We start from the raw sequence: 20964 nt of genomic DNA, 5'->3' as shown, positions 1-20964 counted from the left end.
CTCCCTGACTGGGGATAGCTTGATAGCGGGGAGACTTTAACCGCTGCACTACCAGGGAGGCCCTCTCAGGTAAAATTCTTGATATTAATTCTATTCAAGACATGTAGAGACTTACTGAATTGTTTTGTTCTACTGTTGTGCTATTCTGATCAATTTCCCATGTCATTGTTTTGGAGATAGAACAGGTCCCCAAATAACATTCTTTTGTTTAATGTTGATGAGAGAAAAGAAATACAGGCCTTATTTGAGAACCTAGTATCATTATATGTTGTCAGTTTAAAGTTGTAGTTTCTAAGAATCTATTAGGATGTTAAGTGAGGACTTTATTCTTTATATATTTGGTGACATAGTAAGTTCATCAGAATTAGTTTAATTTGCCTTTCTTTAAAGAGATAAAATTTTAGTTACCATGTAGATTCTGTTTGTTTTCTTTGTAACCATTTCTATTTCTGGTGAGTTATTGATGGTAGACGAAATTGCAGATTAATGTTGACTTTACTGGATTATTAACTAATTTATTCAGCACATCTCTCAGAACCTCCTCAAACTGCAAGTCATTTTTTTCTAGGCCCTAGGAATACATCTCTGAATAAAATATAGTTTTTGTTTTTATAAAACTTATATTCCAGTAAGTGACTTGTAAATTTGCTTTGTAATATCTCATCCTTTATCAGAGTTTTGCTTTTTTTTTTTTAAGATTTATTTTATTTATTTATGCATATAAGAACTGGGATGTAGGCCACAGGTGTGGTGGGGGTGTGTGTGAGAGAAGATTCGCGAGAGACAGCGTGGGGAGCAGAACCAGCAATTGACTGAAATACACTGCTGAGAGGAGCGACAGGAAAAATCTCCTGTGCCATGTGGGTTAGCTCCCTGGCTGGGGATCCAACTTGTGCTGCAGTGGCTGCCCATAGCGTCATAGTGCTGAGATTTAACCCCTTGTGCCACCAGGGAGGCCCCTTTATCGTAGTTTTAAGTGAGAAAATTTGTGAGGCATTTTCCATTGTATTTGATAAGTAATGAGTGTCTTTTCCATTAGGGGAAATTTTTACTTCTGAATATGTAAAACTTCTGATAATTCATATAGACTGCATGTACTATAAATCATATGATTTTGTTTCTTTAATTTGGATTAGCTATTTTTGTGCAATTTAAGGATTTAAAAATTGTATTAGTTCTTCATTGCTCTTTGCTGGGAAGATATTTTGGTCTTTGTAAATGATCTGGTATGTATTCATTTTAGGTTGTTCTTCAAGTATATTCACACTTAAATGATTATGGAGATGTTGGGATTCTGAAATTGTTCTCACTTTATTATTAGCTTATAGTGTAATGTGCTCTGTAATAATAAACTGAGCACATGGCACTTAATCTGGTACCAGCCTTAGGTCTGGATTCACCATCCAAGCAGGTGTGGGAACGAGGCTAGTCAGTGTATAGATAAATTTCTTTAGCCTTTCTGGATAGCCTTTCAAATGATAAAGTTTTCATGAAATGATAGTGCCTGCGTTCCGAAAGCTGTAGATTTCCCTGTGTCAGTTTAGGAGACCTTATTGGAGGTCATGGTGGTATAGTCTTCCTGACTGTAGAGGAAGGTGACATATATGCAGGTCAACATACCTGTTGATCTGTCCTTCCAGGTTCTGTAAACATGTATCTTTTATGCAGTTTATCTTTGCAGAATTGATAGTGGGGGGTGGAATTAATGATGATCTTACAGAAAAGTATAGTATGACACTTCTTAGGAAATAACATTAGAGAAAAGCTTTTTAAAATTTCAGAAGCATGGTATGCTTATGCCTTTAAAGTGTTAAAACATTATATTTGAAATTGTCAAGTGACAAGAAAGATAACTTTTTTCTTTTATGTAACTTGATAATCTTCATATTTCTTGTTACTATGATATTGTTCATGAATCTAGAATTTTAAGCTTTTTATATTTAAATAACCCACAAACTCAATGCTCTAGTTTACATAGCTATAGTTTGGCTTATATTGTCTTACCTAGTAGAAGATTTAGCGGGAAGATTGAATGTATTCATTCTCTAAAGCATTCACAACTTAGTTATCTTTTCATCCTAAGTACCCAACTGTCCTTTAGGTTTTTGCAAATAAAATGTTTGTGGTATATTCATTCCTTTGTTATTTTTATACAAATATGCTTGCCTTTATTCATTGTAGTTTAGAAAGATAATTGCAAACAAATGAGGAAATAAATATATGTATTTTTAAATAATTCCAAGAGATCTTATCATTCATATTTGAGGGGAGTGGAAAAAATGAACACTTATTGATTATTTGCTATGTACTTGGCACTCTTCTAGTTAGTTAACAAGCATTGTCTCTTTTAATTCTTAAAATAACATTGGGAGGTAAGTATAATTATCTCCATTATACAGATGAAGAAGATCCAGGTCAGAGGTATTCAATTATTTGCCCAGCTTATTTAGTTAGTAGTTTCAGTCCAGCCTGCCTTCTCCCAAACCATGGTTATTTTGGGCAAAGCTCGTATTTTAAGTAAAGATAATTTTTTTTCAAATTGTATGCAGTAGGGCAATTACTTAGAAAACTATTCTCATTTTAAGAAAATGTATGTATTATGTCTAGTACAGGTGGAAGCCTAGTAATGTGAATGCCGATTCCCTCGATTCAGTGGGTTTCTCTCAAGCAGTCATGAAGCGCGCTATCAGAACCTTTTAAAAAGGTGAACAAAACTGTTTTGCCCCACTCTCTTGTTTTTAAGATGCTCCAAGTCATAGAAATGGGAAAAGCAAATGGTCATTCCTGTTCAGTTTGACAGACCTGAAATCAATCAAGCAAAACAAAGAGGGGATGGGCTGGTCATATTTGGTATTCTGTCTAAAGGATGACGTCGTTCTTCCTGCTCTACACTTTCATCAAGGAGATAGCAAACTACTGATTGACTCTCTTGAAAAATATGTGGTATTGTATGAGTAAGTATCAAATTATTTTCTACTTATTGAAATGAGATTGTTGTGTTGGTCCCAAGGCAAACTATTTTTACTTGTTATTTGGCATCAGTGACCTATGTGCATATGAGGGCTCAGGTAGCTCATGTCTTTCTGACTGTTTTTCTAAATCAATAGCTGAGTAAATTTTGCCACTTTAGTCATTTGTATCTGCAACTTATCTTTTACTGTTTTAAAGAAAAGAGTCCAGTTTTTTTTTATATACACTCAAATGAATGATGATGTATCAGTAGCATATAGATGATAGGTTTACGTAACTTACCTTTTATTAGATAGTTCCTTTTAGACACGGGTTTATTTGTAATGTTACAATTTAAGTCAGGCAAGCCTAAGTCCTTTATGAAATTTTAAGTGTGGAAGACAGGGCCTTCTCACTTTGCACAAATCTTATGCTTATTCACTTATGCACATTTGTACACACATAACTCGCAGCAAATATGTTTTGGCTATATGTGTTCTGAACATTGTGCCATCACCCATGAACCATCACAACGGACTCTTGTGCTCTTCCCTCCTGTTTTGATCCCTTTCCTTCCCTGTCCCCTGATAAATGTCTCTGATTTTTATCATTGCTTGATGTTTAGTAGTGAATAAAACAGGCATGTTACTGGCTCTGAGCATTTATGGCCCTATGGAAGATGCCAGCCAGTAAATGGTAATGAAATGCAAGTACTAAACTGGAGGAAGTATGAGGTGCTTAGGAAGCTCCCAGGAAAGGAAGGAGAGGTACCTCATTTTTTAAAAAAAATTTATTTTTACATTGTTGTTCATTTTTGTAGTGTTTGGTTTATCCTTGAAGGTGTTGTCCCATAAAATTACCACTACCAAGACACCCATCAACCATCATAATAGACTCTTGTGCTCTTCCCTCCCGTTTTGATCTTTTTTCCTGCCCTGACCCCTGAAGAATGTCTCCACTTTCTAGTTTGCTACTTTTGCCTTTTTCTCCCCCTGATTCCTTGTATAGCTTTCCTGTGTTTCTCCTATAAGTGAAACCATCCGATATTTTTCTTTCTCCTTCTGACTTATTTCATAATCAGAAGGGTACCTCATTTAAACTGGGTGTTGAGTAGAAGTTAGGGAAGACTTTATGGAGGAAACAATGTTAAAATTGAAACCTAATGAATAAGTGAACACTAGTATTAAAGGGAATGAAATATTTAGAGGGAAAGCTGTTTTAAGATAGAGGAACTCAAAACATGATATACTCACAGAGCAGAGTAGTTCACTCTCACAGGTCTTTACAGTGTGGGAAAGGAAGCAAATTTAAAGATGAGACCAAGGAACTGAGTAAAGACCAAAGCATGATTTTTTTTAAATTTAGTATTGAAGTAATGTTGGCTTACAGATTACAGTGCCATGAACTAGAAGAGTGACAGGGAAAATAGAAGTATTGGAGATATATTTGGGTTAGATTTTTCATTGATTAGATAAGTTGAAGTGTTGAGAAGAGAGAAGTTGCAATTTTTAGCTTGGGAAACTATGGGGATGATTGTTAATTTCATTAATGTTCTCATGCTTAAATTTAGATCATGTAAAACTAGGAGTGATCCAAAAGCTAGAAGGTTTCGACTGTGGTTTTTTTTTTGGCATTAAGTACTCTCCCCTGTCATGTTGACTACCTCTGATTGGCACTAGGCATGCTGCTCAGTACCAGTAACCATAGGAAAGTCAGTTCAGACTGCCAGTATGTGGGTTTTGGATTTTGAAGTGAAAAGCTATGAGTAGGCTACCACTTGAGGGTTAAGTCTATCTCGGGGCGGGGGGCCATTGTTATGATTGGGCAGAAGGTTTGACTTTTGGATAGCAGGTGTTAAAGACTTGGGAGTTTCAGCACCATAGTAAGCTCAATATCAATCAGTGTTGTGATGTAACTCATATAAAGTCTCAGAAGTGTTAGTCCAGCTTTATTCTTTATTGTGATAAGATTATACTTTCAAGAATGAGGCTTCATTTTAGGCAAAGCATTTTATTATTCAGGTTTTTTTTTTTTCTACCATTGTTCATTAAAGCATTTTAAATGTTAGACTAGCTATACATGGAAGACAAGACTGGTATTATGAAAGGGATTGAAGGGTGTAATAACCATGACTATGTTCTATGGGGGCCTGCCCTCTTTTGGCTCTGTTTCTTTCTTAAACCTCACCTCTTCTATTTTCTACCACACACACATCCCAGAGTGGCTTTTCTGCATGTACCCCTTCCCATCTAAGGCAGGTTCCCACCCTCATTCCTTTTTGTAGTTCATGCTAGTTCATGCTTCTTTCAGGGCCCTTAACCAGAAGAAAGTAATTTTATCTATTTACTTTTTTTTAATGTTCTACTCTAGAGTGTAAACCATAAAGGCAGAGATTGCTTCTCTCTTGCTTATGTTTTCTCCTAAATCCCTAGTCAGAGTGCCTGGCACATAATACTTGTGCAGTATGCCTTTGTTGGATAAATAAATGGCAATTGGACAAATTTTGAAAAGGTTGTTATAAGAAATATGATGTAGATTTGTTTTCTTTTAACAAAATTTTTTATTTATTTATTTATTTATTTATTTATTGAAGAACTGAGATCTAGACCAGAGGTGCGGGGGTGAGAGGATTCACCAGAGACAAAGTGGGGAGTAGAAACAGGCAAATTTCCTGAAATACACTGCTGAGGGGAACAGTGGGCAAGACAGGAGAGGTCTGCTGCGTTATGTGGGTTTGCTCCCTGGCCAGGGATTGAACTCGGGCTGCAGTGGTGATAGTGCTGAGCTTTAACCCATAGGCCACCAGGGAGGCCCTAGACTTGTTTTCTATGACTCGACCTAGCAATAAGTACACAAGTTTCAGCTCAAGAGATGCAGAGTTTTCTATCCTGGATGGGTTCGGTACTTAAAAGATTGTGTGTCTTGAATGTGTATTGGTGTTTTAATGAGGGTTGCAAGTGAAACTGTTTCCTTCTCTGTATGAAGTGAAGATAAAAATCAGAAAGATGGTGATAAAAATAACTATTGGTGAGGCTTAGATATGCGACATCATAATTCACCTCAACTTAATTTTGAGTCACCCAGTAATCTTTTTGCACAACCAAAGGTTTCCCTAGTGAGAATGCCCTATTTATGATGTGAAATAAGAGCAAACCAGAAAGCTGTTTTCTGTAGACAGGCAGACCTGAGAGTGAAGAGAGCCTGGAAGGGCTTATGCCGCATGCTTCTTACTGTTTCCCAATCTTAATAATCAGAATCATCCCTATCTCTGTGTGAAGCACAGTGTCTTTACTGTAAGTGTGTAGTTCTATTTGGAAACATGAAGTCATGGCAATAATGATCCTTCTGGGGACACTGTGCAAAGTGCTGGAAGAGTATAGTCACCAAGAAATATATGGTCCCTGTGTTCAGAGTTTGTACTGTTGTGGGAAAGACAAATAGCTTATATAAATAAATGTTAGATTTTAGCTGTAACAAATACTTTGAATAAGAGAGTTCTGTGAGAGCATATTATATAGGATAATAACGTTTTTTGTATGACAGTAGCATTGAAGCTCTAAGAAAATGAGATCCTAAGGAGAGGATAAAATGGGAAAAGATATGAGCATAAGAGATGAATGACTTGGTCAAAGAGAGAAACCTAGCAGAGGTGACTGACTGTCCTAAACTTGTTGTCTCTTCTCCTTGGACTGTATGTCTTTAAGTTTATGGTCAGCCAGGGATGTGGCTGTCTTGGGGGGAGGAGACAGCTGTGTAAAGTGAGTCATCAAAGACTGCACCCCTATTATCAGCTCTTTTTCCTTTGTGTATTCCCATGACACCAGAGACCAGTTTACTTTTTTCCTAAAATTATCTGAAATGTGAAATAGTATATCAAATATTTTATCTCCAAGGCCCCTCTGTATCCTCAGCTGAAAATAAGCACTCCCTACTCTTTTTGCCATCATAAATTATGCCCAGTTATAATAGCTAACCAGAAATAATACATTGAGACCGCGTGATAGAATATAAATACTCCAAATAAAATCACCAAAAAAAAAAAAATCCCCAACCTTGTGTAAGCTGTCACTCATTATCAAATACTTACGGAGCTATTAAAGCCCATTAGTATTGTTCCAAATAAATGGAATTTATTAGTTCTTATTAGCATTGATCCAAATAAATGGAATTCCCAATATCTATAGAAAAGAAAGTCCCAAATATCTCCAATTTTGTATCCTACTAGGTGTAGCCATAAGGGTTTCATTTGCTGTTCCTGGAGCAGTTATTCTGAACAAAATGATGTTTCCAGAGTCATGTTCCTATGGTCAGAGATTGTTCTAGGGACCACAGGAAAATCTTGGTTTCAACAACCTCATGGTGACGTCAGCCTGTCTATGCCAGTGTCATCCTCTAATCTTCTTCTGAGTTCAAATCTAATAAGAGTCAGACCATGTTATGTTTTTCTCTAATTAACTGAAATTGAAGAATGTGGCTTGATCAGCAGCCATCTTATCTTCCTGACACATCCAACGAGTGAATTAAACATCTTACTATCTTGATGAACAGAAACTGAATGTGTAGGAGTTGGGCAGTCTTACAAGAGCGAGGAAGAGGTTGGCTAGCCATGCACAGTTCCTTCTCTCAACTGGATCAGTCAGCACAAAATGTGAGGCTTTTTGAGGCTTATTTTTTCTCAGATGATTTTCTTATCTATTAGGGAAAACAGATTATTGAATTCATTGATGTTTGTTAGTATTCTTTGACTTCTCTAAAACATGATACTCTCTTGAGGGTGAAAGAATGAGCCACAAATACATTCTTGTTACCTTTCTGAAACTAAGTTGATTGCTGGGATGTGAATGAAGGTTATAGTTACGTTAAAATTGTATATTGGGTAGTTTTTACATTAATACATAAATATCCAAAAAGTGAAATACCACCCCCAAGTTATATTGGTTCTGTTAATGTATAACACCAACCATATATATATAGATATGCATGCATGTATGTAGTTGTGTGTGTGTGTGTGTGTGTGTATACTTTTATTGTAAATATTTTGTACTTTTCAGTTTTTTATTCACCTTTTTGATTGCTGTTTCTTGCAATTATATTTATTCTTAAACTTTCCATATTGGTCATTTGCAGTCTCACTATAAAATAGCTAACTGCTACATCACAGCATACAGACATTGTTTAATGATTATAATTTATGAATTTATTCTGAGGTCTTCGGGAGAGGCTTACTCTGAAGCCTGGGAAGTACTTCTGAATTGTCAGTAGATAGGCACCTGTAGTGGTGATACTAGACTATGGTTTTAGTGAAGTCCTTTCATAAGATCTAATAGCATTGTTAACTTACATTAATTTGAAAGTCTTGAGAGATCAACTTCCCAGAATTCCATAAATAGGATGTTTAAAATATTTAATTTCCCAAATTAAATGTGTCATAACCTGGCAGGTAGAAACTTACCGTAACAATATCCTAGAATGCCACCCTCTTTCTGATGAGCTTGGGAGCTGCCTAGCAATACTTGCCCTTTGATTCGCTTTTTGGCTGATGCTTGTCCTTTGACTGGTGCTTGAAATGTTTGTTGATTTCCTTAGGGATTACCAAAGCTCAAATTTCTTTTATCTCACTTCCTCCTAGAGTTCCCCTCAGCCTGTCTGCACAAAGCTTTGAGTATAAAACATGAAATACTTCCTTTTTATCTGTGGTTGCTTGTTGGTTGGACAGATATTTCTTCTTCCCATCTCTAGTTTAGTGATGTTGGTGTTAAATCTGGAACCATAATAATTCACCCAGATAGGTGAATCCTCTCACCCCCCACATCTCTGGCCTGTCCTCGGTTCTTGTGTGCATAAATAAATAAATCTTAAAAAAAATTCACCCAGAAAGCTGAAATTTACATATTTGTTTTCCTTCTACATGTGTAGTCAATATTTTAACATTTCTATTTTTTATTTGGATTTTAAAGAAATAATGTTACTCAGAATTCGTTGTTAGAAACAAAATAAGCACCACAGCACCAGCAGCAATGTGTCAGGGAAAAAAAATTGTTCCAATATTAGTTTCTTTTCTTTTTCTGGTGTTACTTTTAAAATTTTACCAAAACTACAATGAGATACATCTTACAGCAGTGAGAATGGCACATATTAAAAAAACTAGCAACAACAAATGTTGGCAAGGATGTGGAGAAAAAGGAACTCTCCTGCACTGCTGGTGGGAGTGCAAACTGGTCCAACCACTATGGAGAGCTGTGTGGAGATTTTTTGACCTACTAAAGATAGAGCTTCCATATGATCCAGCAATTCCACTCCTAGGTATTTACCCAAAGGACACAGAAACGTTAATTCCAAAGGGCACCTGCACCCCTATGTTTATAGCAGCACTATTTACAATAGCTAAGCTTTGGAAACAACCCAAATGCCCAGAAATAGATGACTGGATCAAGCAGATGTGGTACATATACACAATGAAGTATTACTCAGCAATCAAAAAAGATAAACACATGCAGTTTGCAGCAACATGGATGGCGCTAGAAGGGATCATGCTCAGCGAAATAAGCCAGAAAGAAAAAGAAAAATACCGGATGGTCTCACTCAGAGCAGGAATTTAGAAAACCTAAATAAGGGACCAGGAAAAAGACTAATTAATACAAAGTAAAAATCAAAATCAACAAGCAACTATAAACCAGAGACACACTACGGGGCAGGGGGGTGGATATGGGCGGGGAGAGGAAGGATTAGGATCAAAATAAGGGGGGGTGCAATTGTATGGGGAATATAACCAAAATGAAAATGCATACCTTGTGCAAAAATGAAAAATGATGTAAGAATTATATAAAATAAAATATTTTTAAAAAATATGGAGAAAACATAAAGCAGGAAAAAAAATGCCTTGTGAGGGCCTTCCTGGTGGTGCAGTAGGTGGAGCATCACACTGTGAAGCTGTCTGCAGCCTCTGCAGCGCAGGTTTGATTCCCTGCTGGCCAGCCGGCTAGGATCCCAAATGAGGTCTGCATGGCAGACCGCTCCTTCCTTACCCGCTGCTCCCCTCAGCAGTATCTTTGGCCCGTCTGCCTGTTCTGCTCCCTGGTCTGTCTTCTGGTGAATTATCTCACCCTTCCGTGCCCCTGACCTATACCCCAGGTCTTGTATAAATAAATAAATATTTAAAAAAAAATGCCTTGTGAGAGTCTAAATCGTCACAGTATGCATGACCCCCAAAAGTGTTCAGAAACGTGTTTGATGAAAATTAAACGTTTTAAAAAGTTACTGTTTTTCTTTTTCAAATGACTCAACTTCAGCTCCCTCTAAGAAGCCAAGGGGCATAGTAAGCTACTATTTGTCTCTGGAGACAACTGCTGTTTCTGACTTTGTAAGAATGAGATCCTGTTTTGGAATTCATATTCCCCCCTAGCTTTGGTGTTGCATCGTGATACTTTAGAATTGAGAAGCGATAACTGTTATTAAAGTTCTTATCTCAAGCATTTATAATAAACTAGAGGTAGATAGTAGCAAAATAACACATTTAATTTTTATTTTAAACACAGAAAAGTTGTGGATTTATTACAGTTGATTTACTAAGTTATAAAACTTACTGAATAGAAAATAATTCATCTGATTATTTGAAATTAGATATCTATTTTGAATACATTTTACTTATTCTGTAGTTATTAAGAAATGCTAGGAAAAATTGGTTTCCAGAACTTAATAACAACTAAAAGCATTCTGCTATCTGAAATTGTATATTATAATTTTGTTAAATATATTCATATGTATTTATAGTTATGGTCAACATGATTAGTAATCTTTAACAAATAATTAATGTCTTTGTGTCTTGTGTTTTTAACATTTTATATTGCAGTACTACCAAGCTGTGGAATGAAGCTGGTAATCATTTCAAAATGGGACATTTTTCTGTATTGTACATATTACACTGATGAATCATAAAGTGTGTTTTGATTTTAATTTTTATGATAATGAAAGATCTATTTGTATGCTTTTTGTACTATAATTCTATTTTTTTTTAAAAGAGGCAGGTATTTTATTTATTTATTTGTTTGGTTGTTTTTGTTTTATTTATACATGCACTGGGTACAGTCAGAAGCGCAGGAGGGTGAGAGAATTCACCAGAGCCAGAGCGGGGAGCAGAGCAGGCAGAAGGACCAAAGTACACTGTTGAGGGGAGCAGTGGGCGGCAGGAGAGGTCTGCGCGCCAAGTGGGACCCTCCTCCGGTGGCCGGGGAGCAGCCAGGGATCGAACCGGCGCCGCAGAGGCCACGGGCAGCTTCGCAACCCAGCGCTTAACCGCTGCGCCACCGAGGAGGCCCATGATTTTTGTACTATAATTCTAAATGAGAATTTGGGTTGATTATAATTTAGTCCCCTTGACTTTACCTAGAATAAAACTGTAGTTCAACTCTTATTTATGCTCATTTAGTATTTTATATTTCATACAGTTTTAGAAATCACTTAATATAGTTACTAAGTGTTAGCTAATATTGTATTAATTGGAAACGATTCAATTACTGGATATTTAAGTTTTATTTTTTTGTTTTGGTAAGAAAAAAATAATTGCATGAGTGAGTATTCAGGTAGTAATTGATGTACTTGCTAGACTTTTCTATAAATCTCTTCTTTTTATTACAGATCTCCACAGGATAAAAGAATACTTCTTGTGAATTGTCAGAATAAGAGTCTTTCACAGTCTTTTGAAAATCTTCTTGATGAACCAGCATATGGCTTAATACAAGTATGTTTCTTAAACCTACTTTTTATTAATCAATTATTCTGACTCTTATTTTATATCCCTCTACATCTCACTTAACCTCAGAGATTATACTGAATGAGGCAACTGTCTCTGTGTGTAAACTTTATGAAACTATTTTGTGTAAGCTTTGGATATCATAATGTTTCATATTATTTCTAAGACTTAAAAGCTTCCTTGGTTCTTAATTGTTCTGACAGTAATTTTTTCCTTTACCATAATACTGAAATTGGACATTTATTATAGCTTTCTTCAAGTAGGTGAAAGGTCATTAGATAAGCTATTTTGTATTCATTGATGATAAACGTGGGCATAAATATGGTTTGACTTTTAATTTTCCATTTAAATAGGTTTCCTGGGGTCACGATTATATAATTTCCTTCTAAGTGTTTGAGTATATTCTTATATTTGACTAAAAATGTAGATTTAATGCAGGCAGAAATAGTTATTTTTCATTCAGATTTCTATGTTAGCTGATGAAATGATTGCTTATTCATTTACCCATGCAACAAATGTTTGAGTGATGACTATTCCAGATGCTTTCCTGTTGGTTCTGAAGATAACCAAGAAAGAAGGAATTTTTAAGGAAGGAGGACAGGAAACTAAACACTAATTAAAATAAAAAGTGAGGGAACAGTTTTTCTAATTGTGAAAATTTAAAAAATAGTCCATTAAGAAGTAACTGTTTTTGCTAAAATTGAATAAGAATGCACTTGGGGACTTAAGTAGCCCTAGCCATGGAGTAGTCTTTTGTTGGTTTTCAGAACAGCACTACCCAGAACAGGTTACTTTTGTCATGATGATTTGCTAGTAATGTAATTAGATTAAAATGTTAGTTTTTAAATATCATGAGCTTTTAAATTTAGCTATCAAATATTTTGTGTTAGAGTAGGGTGGCACTGCATCCTTCAAGAAATATTTTTTTTTGTGAAGGCAGGACTGCTAGACAGAAGAAAGCTGTTGTGGGCCATTCACCAATGGAAAGTAAGCGCTGCATATATTTCTAATGTATGCAGATTGAATGAAGCCTGCAAATCATGTTTATCTGCAATTCAATCAGTAGTAGCATTAACAAATTAAAAGATTGGCTTAGAAAATTTAAATTTCTCTTTTCAGTAAAAAAAATTGAGATAATCTTAGAATACTGTTTTAGTTCTGATTTCCCCCATCCCCTTTTAGAAAACTTTGCCATGTCTTTTTCATCATGAGATATTTTTATTCTTTGAGTTAATAATGCTAATATTTTTTTCTTCCTACAACATAGAAAATTAAAAAGGATCCTTATACAGCAACCATGTCAGGATTTTCCAAAGTCACAAACTACATTTTTGATAGTTTGAGAGGCAGTGATCCCTCTACACACCAACGACCACCTTCAGAAATGGCAGATTTTCTTAATGATGCTATTCCAGGTTTAAAGATAAATCAACAAGAAGAACCAGGGTTTGAAGTCATCACAAGAGTGAGTAGAAATTTACATTAAAGTAGCTCTTATATTTTAACAGAAGAAATTCTCTTTAAATGTATACCAAATGCTATAGAAACAGAAACTCAGTTTTGATTGTATTTGCCTTTCTCTCATAATTCTTTCTTAAAATTTGTGGCTGACTAATATCTCTAACAACTAATACTTGTCCTGCCACCAAATTCTTGGTTTGTTCTTCATTGATCATGACTTACATTTTTTGTTCATTAAAGTTGGATCACTTCTCTTTGATTATCGCCTTTTGATAATAAGTTTGCTTGTTTCAATGAGTGCTGAGAAGTGAATGAATAGTGAGCTTTGCATATTGCCCCAGGTTCTGTTTCTAATTTATGTTTTTCTGTAGGTACTAAAGGCAGCTAATCAGGACACTACTCTAGGTCTTTTGTTCTCATGTGAATCTTTTTTTTTTTTTTTTTGGTGGGACCCTCGCTGGTGTCTGGAGAACAAACCGGTGCTGCAGAGGCAGCCTTGCAGCCCAGCGCTCAACCGCTGCGCCACTAGGGGAGACCCTGAATCTTTTCTTTTTAAAGTAAGATTGGGGCCTCCCCTGGTGGTGCAGGCGTTTGAGGGCTGCGCTGTGAAGCTGTCCACAACCTCTGCAGCGCCGGTTTGATCCCGGCTGGCTGGGGAGGGTCCCGCATGGCGCAGCAGACCTCTCCTGTGTCGCCCACTGCATCTTCTCACCCTCCCGCGCATCTGGACTGAACCCCAGTTCTTGTATAAATAAATAAATAAATCTTTAAAAAAAAAATAAAGTAAGATTGATTTTGGTTCTGAATCATGGCAAATCTTTATATATGATCAACAAATTTTTTAATTTGTTTTAATTCTAGGCTGCACATAGTTGGAAAATTATAAATATCTAATTGTAGTAAATTAAAGAGCTTATCTTGCAAATGATATTTTTAAATTACCAACATCTGTTAATTGAATTAAGAAACCGTAGAAAATGCCAAATAGAGTTAGTGGGTCATGAATCAATTCTGAGAACTACAAATTTTAGTGTGGTAAAAAAGCTAAATTTAGAATATGATTAATGGAATCATACTCTTTTAATAATAATTTTAATACCTTTTTTAAGTATTAAGTATTATTTAGATTGAAAGTGTCTCAGAATTTACATATTGAATGTTCTGTACTTATGTAACTGAAATCCAAAGTAGCAAATGTTTTCTTATCTTTGAATTTATAACCAAGTTATTTGTGGGTTTAGTGGAAGCTAAAATGTTGATAATGCTAACTATTATACTTTATTAACAAAACAATGAAAAATAAGGAAGGCGTCTCCCTGATGGTGCAGTAGGTTAAATCACAGCATTATGAAACAATCCGCAGCCACTGCAGCATGAGGCCAATCCCTGGGCAGCCAGGGAGCTAACCCACATGGCACAGCAGACCTCTCCTGTCTTGCCCACTGCTCCCCTCAGCAGTGTATTTCAGTCACAGCCTGTGCTGCTCCCTACTCTGTGGTGAATCCTCAAACCCCTCCCACCCGCCCACACTCCTCTGGCCTGTATCCCAGTTCTTGTATGCATAAATAAATAAATCTTAAAAAAAAATAAAAATAAGGAAGATTTTAGAAGTGTTAGAATTCGTGTCTGAGTAACAATATTTTAGTTTGTTTTTATATACCTTGATTTCATTTCACTGGGTCCTCATGTACTCCTTATTATTTTCTTTTTTAGATTGATTTGGGAGAACGACCTGCTGTCCAAAGGAGAGAACCAGTATCACTGGAAGAATGGAATAAGAACATTGATGCTGAAGGAAGAATTTTAAATGTGGAGAATATGAAGCAGATGATATTTAGAGGGGTAAGTTCTTTGAATATGTATTACATTTTAACTTGATGATATGCAGTTTTCCCCCTTTTACATTTTTTAGGGGGCAGAGAGAAATGAATTTTGATGACTGATAACTTAAAATTGGACAAAGTGATACTCTTGTGAGATCTCAGAGGATTGAGTGGGCAGAGATCATTAAGCCTATGGAAGTTTTTCTTTCTTACTTGAAGTTTTTGTGGGTTATTTGCAAGAGGCATATATCCTTGGATAGTAAGGACTGGATTTAGAAAGACCAATCAGCCCTGCTGTCTGTATTATACAGTCTACAGTATACACTGTATACAGATTAAGCTTTTGTCAACTAAAGTTTTTAGAATCTTGAAGTCAAAAACAATGTAGTATTCATTGACTTGAGCTATTTTTATCTATCAATCTATCTTCTAAATATTAGTCTCCCTGTTTATTTATATGAAATTTTTGCATTCTTTGTCAGTATATTTAACATGCATGTTTTCTTTAGGGACTTAGTCATGCATTGAGAAAGCAAGCATGGAAATTTCTTCTTGGTTATTTTCCTTGGGACAGTACCAAGGAGGAAAGAACTCAGTTACAAAAACAAAAAACGTAAGTAATAGTCTTTTTTGGTGTACTTCAAAGAAATTCAAATAACTCACCCTACATACAAATTAGTATGGAGGAGTTGGAATAGAGTAGAATATGGGAAAGTAATTTTATTTTCATCATTTCAATTTAAAAATTATAGTTATTTCAAAACAAACACTTCTAAGAAGGACCTCATTGCAGTTATGTTGGAGAATTTATTAAAAAATGGTTAAAAAAACTCCAGTCCCCTTGCATAAACATTTTTTTTTAAAGATTTATTTATATATCCATACAAGAGCTGGGGTACAGGCCAGAGATGCAGTGGGTGAGAGGATTCACCAGAGACAGAGTGGGGAGCAGAACAGGCAGACTGACTGAAATACACTGCTGAGGGGAGCAGCGGGCGAGACAGGAGAGGTCTGCTGTGCCATGTGGGTTGCTCCCTGGCTGGCCAGGGATCGAACTCATGCTGCAGAGGCTGCGGATTGCTTCATAGTGGGGTGCTTAACCCCTTGCACCATCAGGGAGGCCCATATAAACATTTTGCATACTTAAAAGATAACTGATTAGATAGCAGTTTTTTAATCTCTCATTCACCTTGACTTAGTTTTTTATATTTTATTATGAAACTATAAAAATTGTCCATAAGGAGTATATTCACTGTTTAGATTAATTACCTTGGGTGCGCTTGTAAAATAGACTGGTTTTTGTTTTTTTTTTTTTTAATAGAGGCATGCTTTTATTTATTTATTTGTTTGTTTGTTTTGTTTATACAAGCACTGGGCACAGTCAGAAGCGCGGGAGGGTGAGAGAATTCACCAGAGCCAGAGCGGGGAGCAGAGCAGGCAGAAGGACCGAAGCACACTGCTGAGGGGAGCAGCGGGCGGCAGGAGAGGTCTACGCGCCATGTGGGACCCTCCTCCAGTGGCCGGGAAGCAGCCGGGGATCGAACCGGCGCCACAAAGGCCGCGGGCAGCTTCGCAACCCAGCGCTCAACCACTGCGCCACTGGGGAGGCCCCTGGTTTTTGTTTTGTTTTGTTTTGCTTTTGTGGAGGGGGGTGAGGGTTTCCATTTTTTTTTTTTTTTAAAAGATTTATTTATTTATTTATTTATACAAGCACCGGGTAAAGTCAGAAGTGCGGGAGGGTGAGAGAATTCACCAGAGCCAGAGCGGAGAGCAGAGCAGGCAGAATGATGAAGTACACTGCTAAGGGGAGCAGCGGGCAGGAGAGGTCTGCGCGCCATGTGGGACCCTCCCCTGGAGGCCAGGGATTGAACCGGGGCTACAGAGGCTGCGGGCAGCTTCGCAACCCAGCGCTCAACCACTGTACCACCAGGGAGGCCCCCAGGAGAGCGTTTCTACCTTTTAATAATTTCTCAGATTTGAAAATTTTCACATACCATCTTTCCAGATACCGTTATTCCCAATTTTCATTCTTGCCTTTGATTTAAAGTTCACTCTCAAACATTATGTGCTGCCTATTCAGACTTTGAGATAATTATTTCTTTTTTTAGATATGTTCACCATTCCTTCTAAGAGGTTGTCACAGATTTCTAAGTATTACATGGATTGGTAAATGGAACTCATGTCACGTTAAGAAAAATTGTAGATGTATATGTGTATGTGTAATCATTTAGAAATTTCAGCAAAAATATTTAATGACTACAGTAATTGTTGGTATGATATTAAGGATTGAATTAAATGTTTCCTGAAAATCATATATAAAATTATTCTATTAGTTTAAACAAAGTTTGTGACATATATAGGTTATTGGGTTTTTTTTTATTTTACTTTAAACTTTTCAGTAGTATATTTATTAAGAATAACTAAACATTTTATTAATTTATGTTAAATTTACTGAAGTTTCTAGACAAGTCATGCAAAATAGTCATAAACTTTTTTTGAAAGGAGGAGTCTACATTTGACCACAAAATCATGTTAATAGTGAGCGCTATGATGTTTATTTAAAGTTCCTATTATGGTTCAAACAATCATTTAGACTGTCTTTCCATTTATCGTGTCTGAATAAAGTTAATTTTAGCTAGAGAGGATAGTCTCAATAACTGGTTAACTGCTTTTAACCACTGCAATTAGATCACCTTAAAAAGGGGGAAAGGAACTCATAAAATTAAAACTATTCCCCTCTCAAAAAAACAGTAAAATAATATACTCCTGAAGCTACCCCAGACAACTGCATTCACAGTATGTTTTATACTTAAACCATAATTGGGGGAATGAATAAAAGCAAAGAGGGACCAGTGTTTTTAAATGTTTTGCTATAATCCAGATACTACTACTGGCCTCTGCTCATTTATAGCAGTGAATCGGGAGAAGACATAGATTTGCAAAAGTGCATTTACTCACCAAAGGATTGAAGATACCTGGGCTTTTAGTCTGTAATGTCTCTTAAGACTGTGTCCATTAATGGCAAACAAAAAAGGGAGAAGACTTGGCAGAACAGAAGTGTTGCACACTTGATGAGATTGATGTGAATATTCATGGCATATAACCTAGTCTGTGCGCAAGCTGTTTCTATGACTTGAACTTCGTTAGTCTTCCTCTGCTCTGCTATATCATTTACTGCTAATGGATCATCTGGATTTGGAGCACTTAACAGAGTCTGGATTGATAGCAGAACTGTGCAGATCTGCAGTACTAGACACCACTGACCTTTTATAATATCTAAACATGGTCTTTCCAATTTGTCTATGTTAGGATGATAAATTTTGGTAATGAAACATACTTTAGGGGCTGTTCCTGGGTATTCATCTGGACGGAATAGTTCAGGTTAAAAATCCCATCCTTAGAGAGGGAAGCCTAGGGGGTCAGCATTGACCATTTGAAAATAATGGATGTTGCTTTCATCTGGTTCTGCTTAAATGCTGGGGATTGGTTCTCCCAGCAAACACTGGGTTTCCCTGATAATCCTGCCTGGCAGCCTAGTATCTTGTCAGATCCTGAGTTCAGCCTGTGGTCCTTTGCTATCATATTTATAAACTTAATCCCACTGGCATCATAAATGCTTTTATGTATTATGTGTTGAAAAACTCAAAAATTTTTAAATAAAAATTTCAAACACCTTCAATGTAAAATTGTTTTCTACAGTGATGAATACTTCAGGATGAAACTACAGTGGAAATCTGTCAGTGAGGAACAAGAGAAGAGAAATTCGAGATTACGAGATTATAGAAGCCTGATTGGTAATTTTTCTTAATAATTTTGGAAATGCAATAGAAGAGTTTGCCTTGAAGTCATCAAAGAGTTCAGAAGTGAGGATACATGCTAGAGTTAGGGTTCAAAGAGAAATCAGAATTGGAGAGTACAATAGAATGTGCATTTTATGTTCTTGGTTTTTCCTCTTCCAATAGAAATATGAGTTCAGTCACTATAAGTACTGATAGATTTCATTTTTATTTCCAAAATGTGAACTTTAAAAAGTGTTTAACTTTATTTGCCTGTTGAATTAATTTCATTTAAAAACATTTTCTTCCTCATTACAATAAGTTTGTGTTTATTATAGAGTAATTAGTAACCATATGACTAAAGGGAAGACAATAAAAGTTTTTTTCTGCTATGCAGAGGTAATTATGGTTAGTAGGCTTGGTTTATAGCCTCCATATCTTCACTAAATATGCATCTATTTCTTTTTTTAATTAAATGACTCCAGTTAGTAAGTTTTTGTATTTGAAGATTGAATAACTGTTCATCTGGGAATAGCTATTCTTCTTCAAAGAGATGCTTGATAGAATTTTACATTAAAATAATTATACTTATTTACAAGAAGTATGTACTGAGTGGTCTGACTTTTAGGATAGAGACCAGATGGTATAAGTTATTGGAGAAATGTGTAAGCTGTTGCTGTACATGGTCTACCCAACAAATTTCAGTTTATAGTTTCCATCTTAACGATAAGAAATTTAAAGAATTGAGGGCATAAATGACTTGTTCAGGGTTACATGGTTGATAAGGGCAGTACCCATTTTTAGTGCTCTTAACTTTCTTGTTACGTAGCCTCTATAATTTACGGAAGCTTTGGATAGTAGTGGAATGTCTTAATATTATTATATTGTATTTAGATTCCTGTATCTATAGCTTCATAAATAAAGATAGAGGGATGTCTTTTATCATCACAGTCATCATCACCATTTCATGGAGAAAAACATTTTCTAAATTATAATTGGAAAGCTTAACATGACAGACTAATTTGGTTGTTTTTGCATACATGATAAAAGATGCTGAGATCTTTTTGGCAATAGGAATTTTACTGATGGGGGCCTCCCTGGTGGCCTAAGGATTAAGTCTCAACACTACCACAGTGAAGGCCCACTGTACCATCCTGGGTTTGATTCCCGGCCAGGGAGCTAACCCACATGGTATAGCAGACCTCTCCTGTTTTGTCCAAGTCTCCCCTTAGCAGTGTATTTCAGTAGAGCTGCCTGTTCTGCTCCCGACTCTGTTCTGGTGAATCCTCTCACTTCCCACACCTCTGGCCTACACCCCAGTTCTTCTATACAGAAATAAATAAAACCTATTAAAAAGATAGTAATTTTATTGAAAAAGAAATTTTTTATTTTTCTGAAAAATAGATTATACCAGAATAAAATGTGTCCTTCCTCTGGTTAAGGCAAATAGGTTGGGGATTTTGAGGCACAGAGTTATCTGAACTTTCCAACTGAAACCTACTGCTGTTTTGTTTCAGTAGGGAAAATGAAAATAGAATTTTTCCCTATGTAAACACAAGGTATTTGAACTAGAAGGGATCTTAGAGATCAATTAACTTGTTTTTTCTTTCCACAATCTGTTTCCTCTTCATTTTTTATCAAGTAATAGCAATGATGACTCTGTGATAAAGGTCTCACTTTTTCTAGGAAATTGGAGGGAAGTTTAGATGTTTTAAGTCTCCCATGGTATAATCTGAATGAAGAAACACTTCAGTCCTGTTTTCTTATTTTTAAAAGATAAAAATGAAAAAAAACAGAAAAGATGACTAAATTGTTTTAAGCCTTCCATCTACCTTGTTAATTTCCATACTCTTGACTCTTTCATAATCAGATTTAATTCTTTTTTAAAAAAGATTTATTTATGCATACAAGAGCTGGGGTACAGGCCAGAGGTGTGTGTGTGGGGGGGTGTGAAAGGATTCACCAGAGACAGAGTGGGAAACGGAACAGGAAGATTGACTGAAGTACACTGCTGAGGGGAGCAGCGGGCAGATCAGGAGAGGTCTGCTGCGCCATGTGAGTTGCTCCCTGGCCAGCCAGGGGATGGAATTCGTGCTGCAGAGGCTGCGGACAGCTTCATAGGTTGCGTCTTAACCCCTGCACCGGCAGGGAGGCCCCACATTTAATTCTTAATTGGCCTTTCAGCTATACCACGCTTTCTACCAGT

The 20964-nt window shown here is 36.3% G+C and overlaps 1 protein-coding gene across 9 annotated transcripts in view; it reads left to right on the top strand.

The window, feature by feature from the left end:
* The window catches only part of TBC1D15 (TBC1 domain family member 15), a gene marked incomplete at both ends in the record, with an annotated part of 60717 nt that overhangs the window by 17885 nt on the left and 21868 nt on the right, over nt 1–20964 (top strand). For 7 of the 9 annotated variants that reach the window (XM_084255798.1, XM_084255796.1, XM_084255797.1 and 4 more), the window contains 6 exons: nt 2744–2954; nt 11584–11686; nt 12966–13163; nt 14873–15001; nt 15492–15595; nt 18682–18776. In XM_084255798.1, coding sequence (XP_084111924.1) covers nt 2744–2954; nt 11584–11686; nt 12966–13163; nt 14873–15001; nt 15492–15595; nt 18682–18776 — 840 coding nt within the window. Of the gene's footprint in view, nt 1–2743; nt 2955–11583; nt 11687–12634; nt 12686–12965; nt 13164–14872; nt 15002–15491; nt 15596–18681; nt 18777–20964 lie in introns of all 9 variants that reach the window. The other 2 variants (XM_084255790.1, XM_084255793.1) reach the window with 2 other exon arrangements.

The sequence above is a fragment of the Talpa europaea genome (genome assembly GCF_964194135.1).
Source record: "Talpa europaea genome assembly, chromosome: 15".
Classification (NCBI taxonomy): Eukaryota; Metazoa; Chordata; class Mammalia; order Eulipotyphla; family Talpidae; genus Talpa; species Talpa europaea.
Note: the sequence above shows the minus strand (reverse complement) of the source record. Positions and strands in the feature narration are given on the sequence as shown.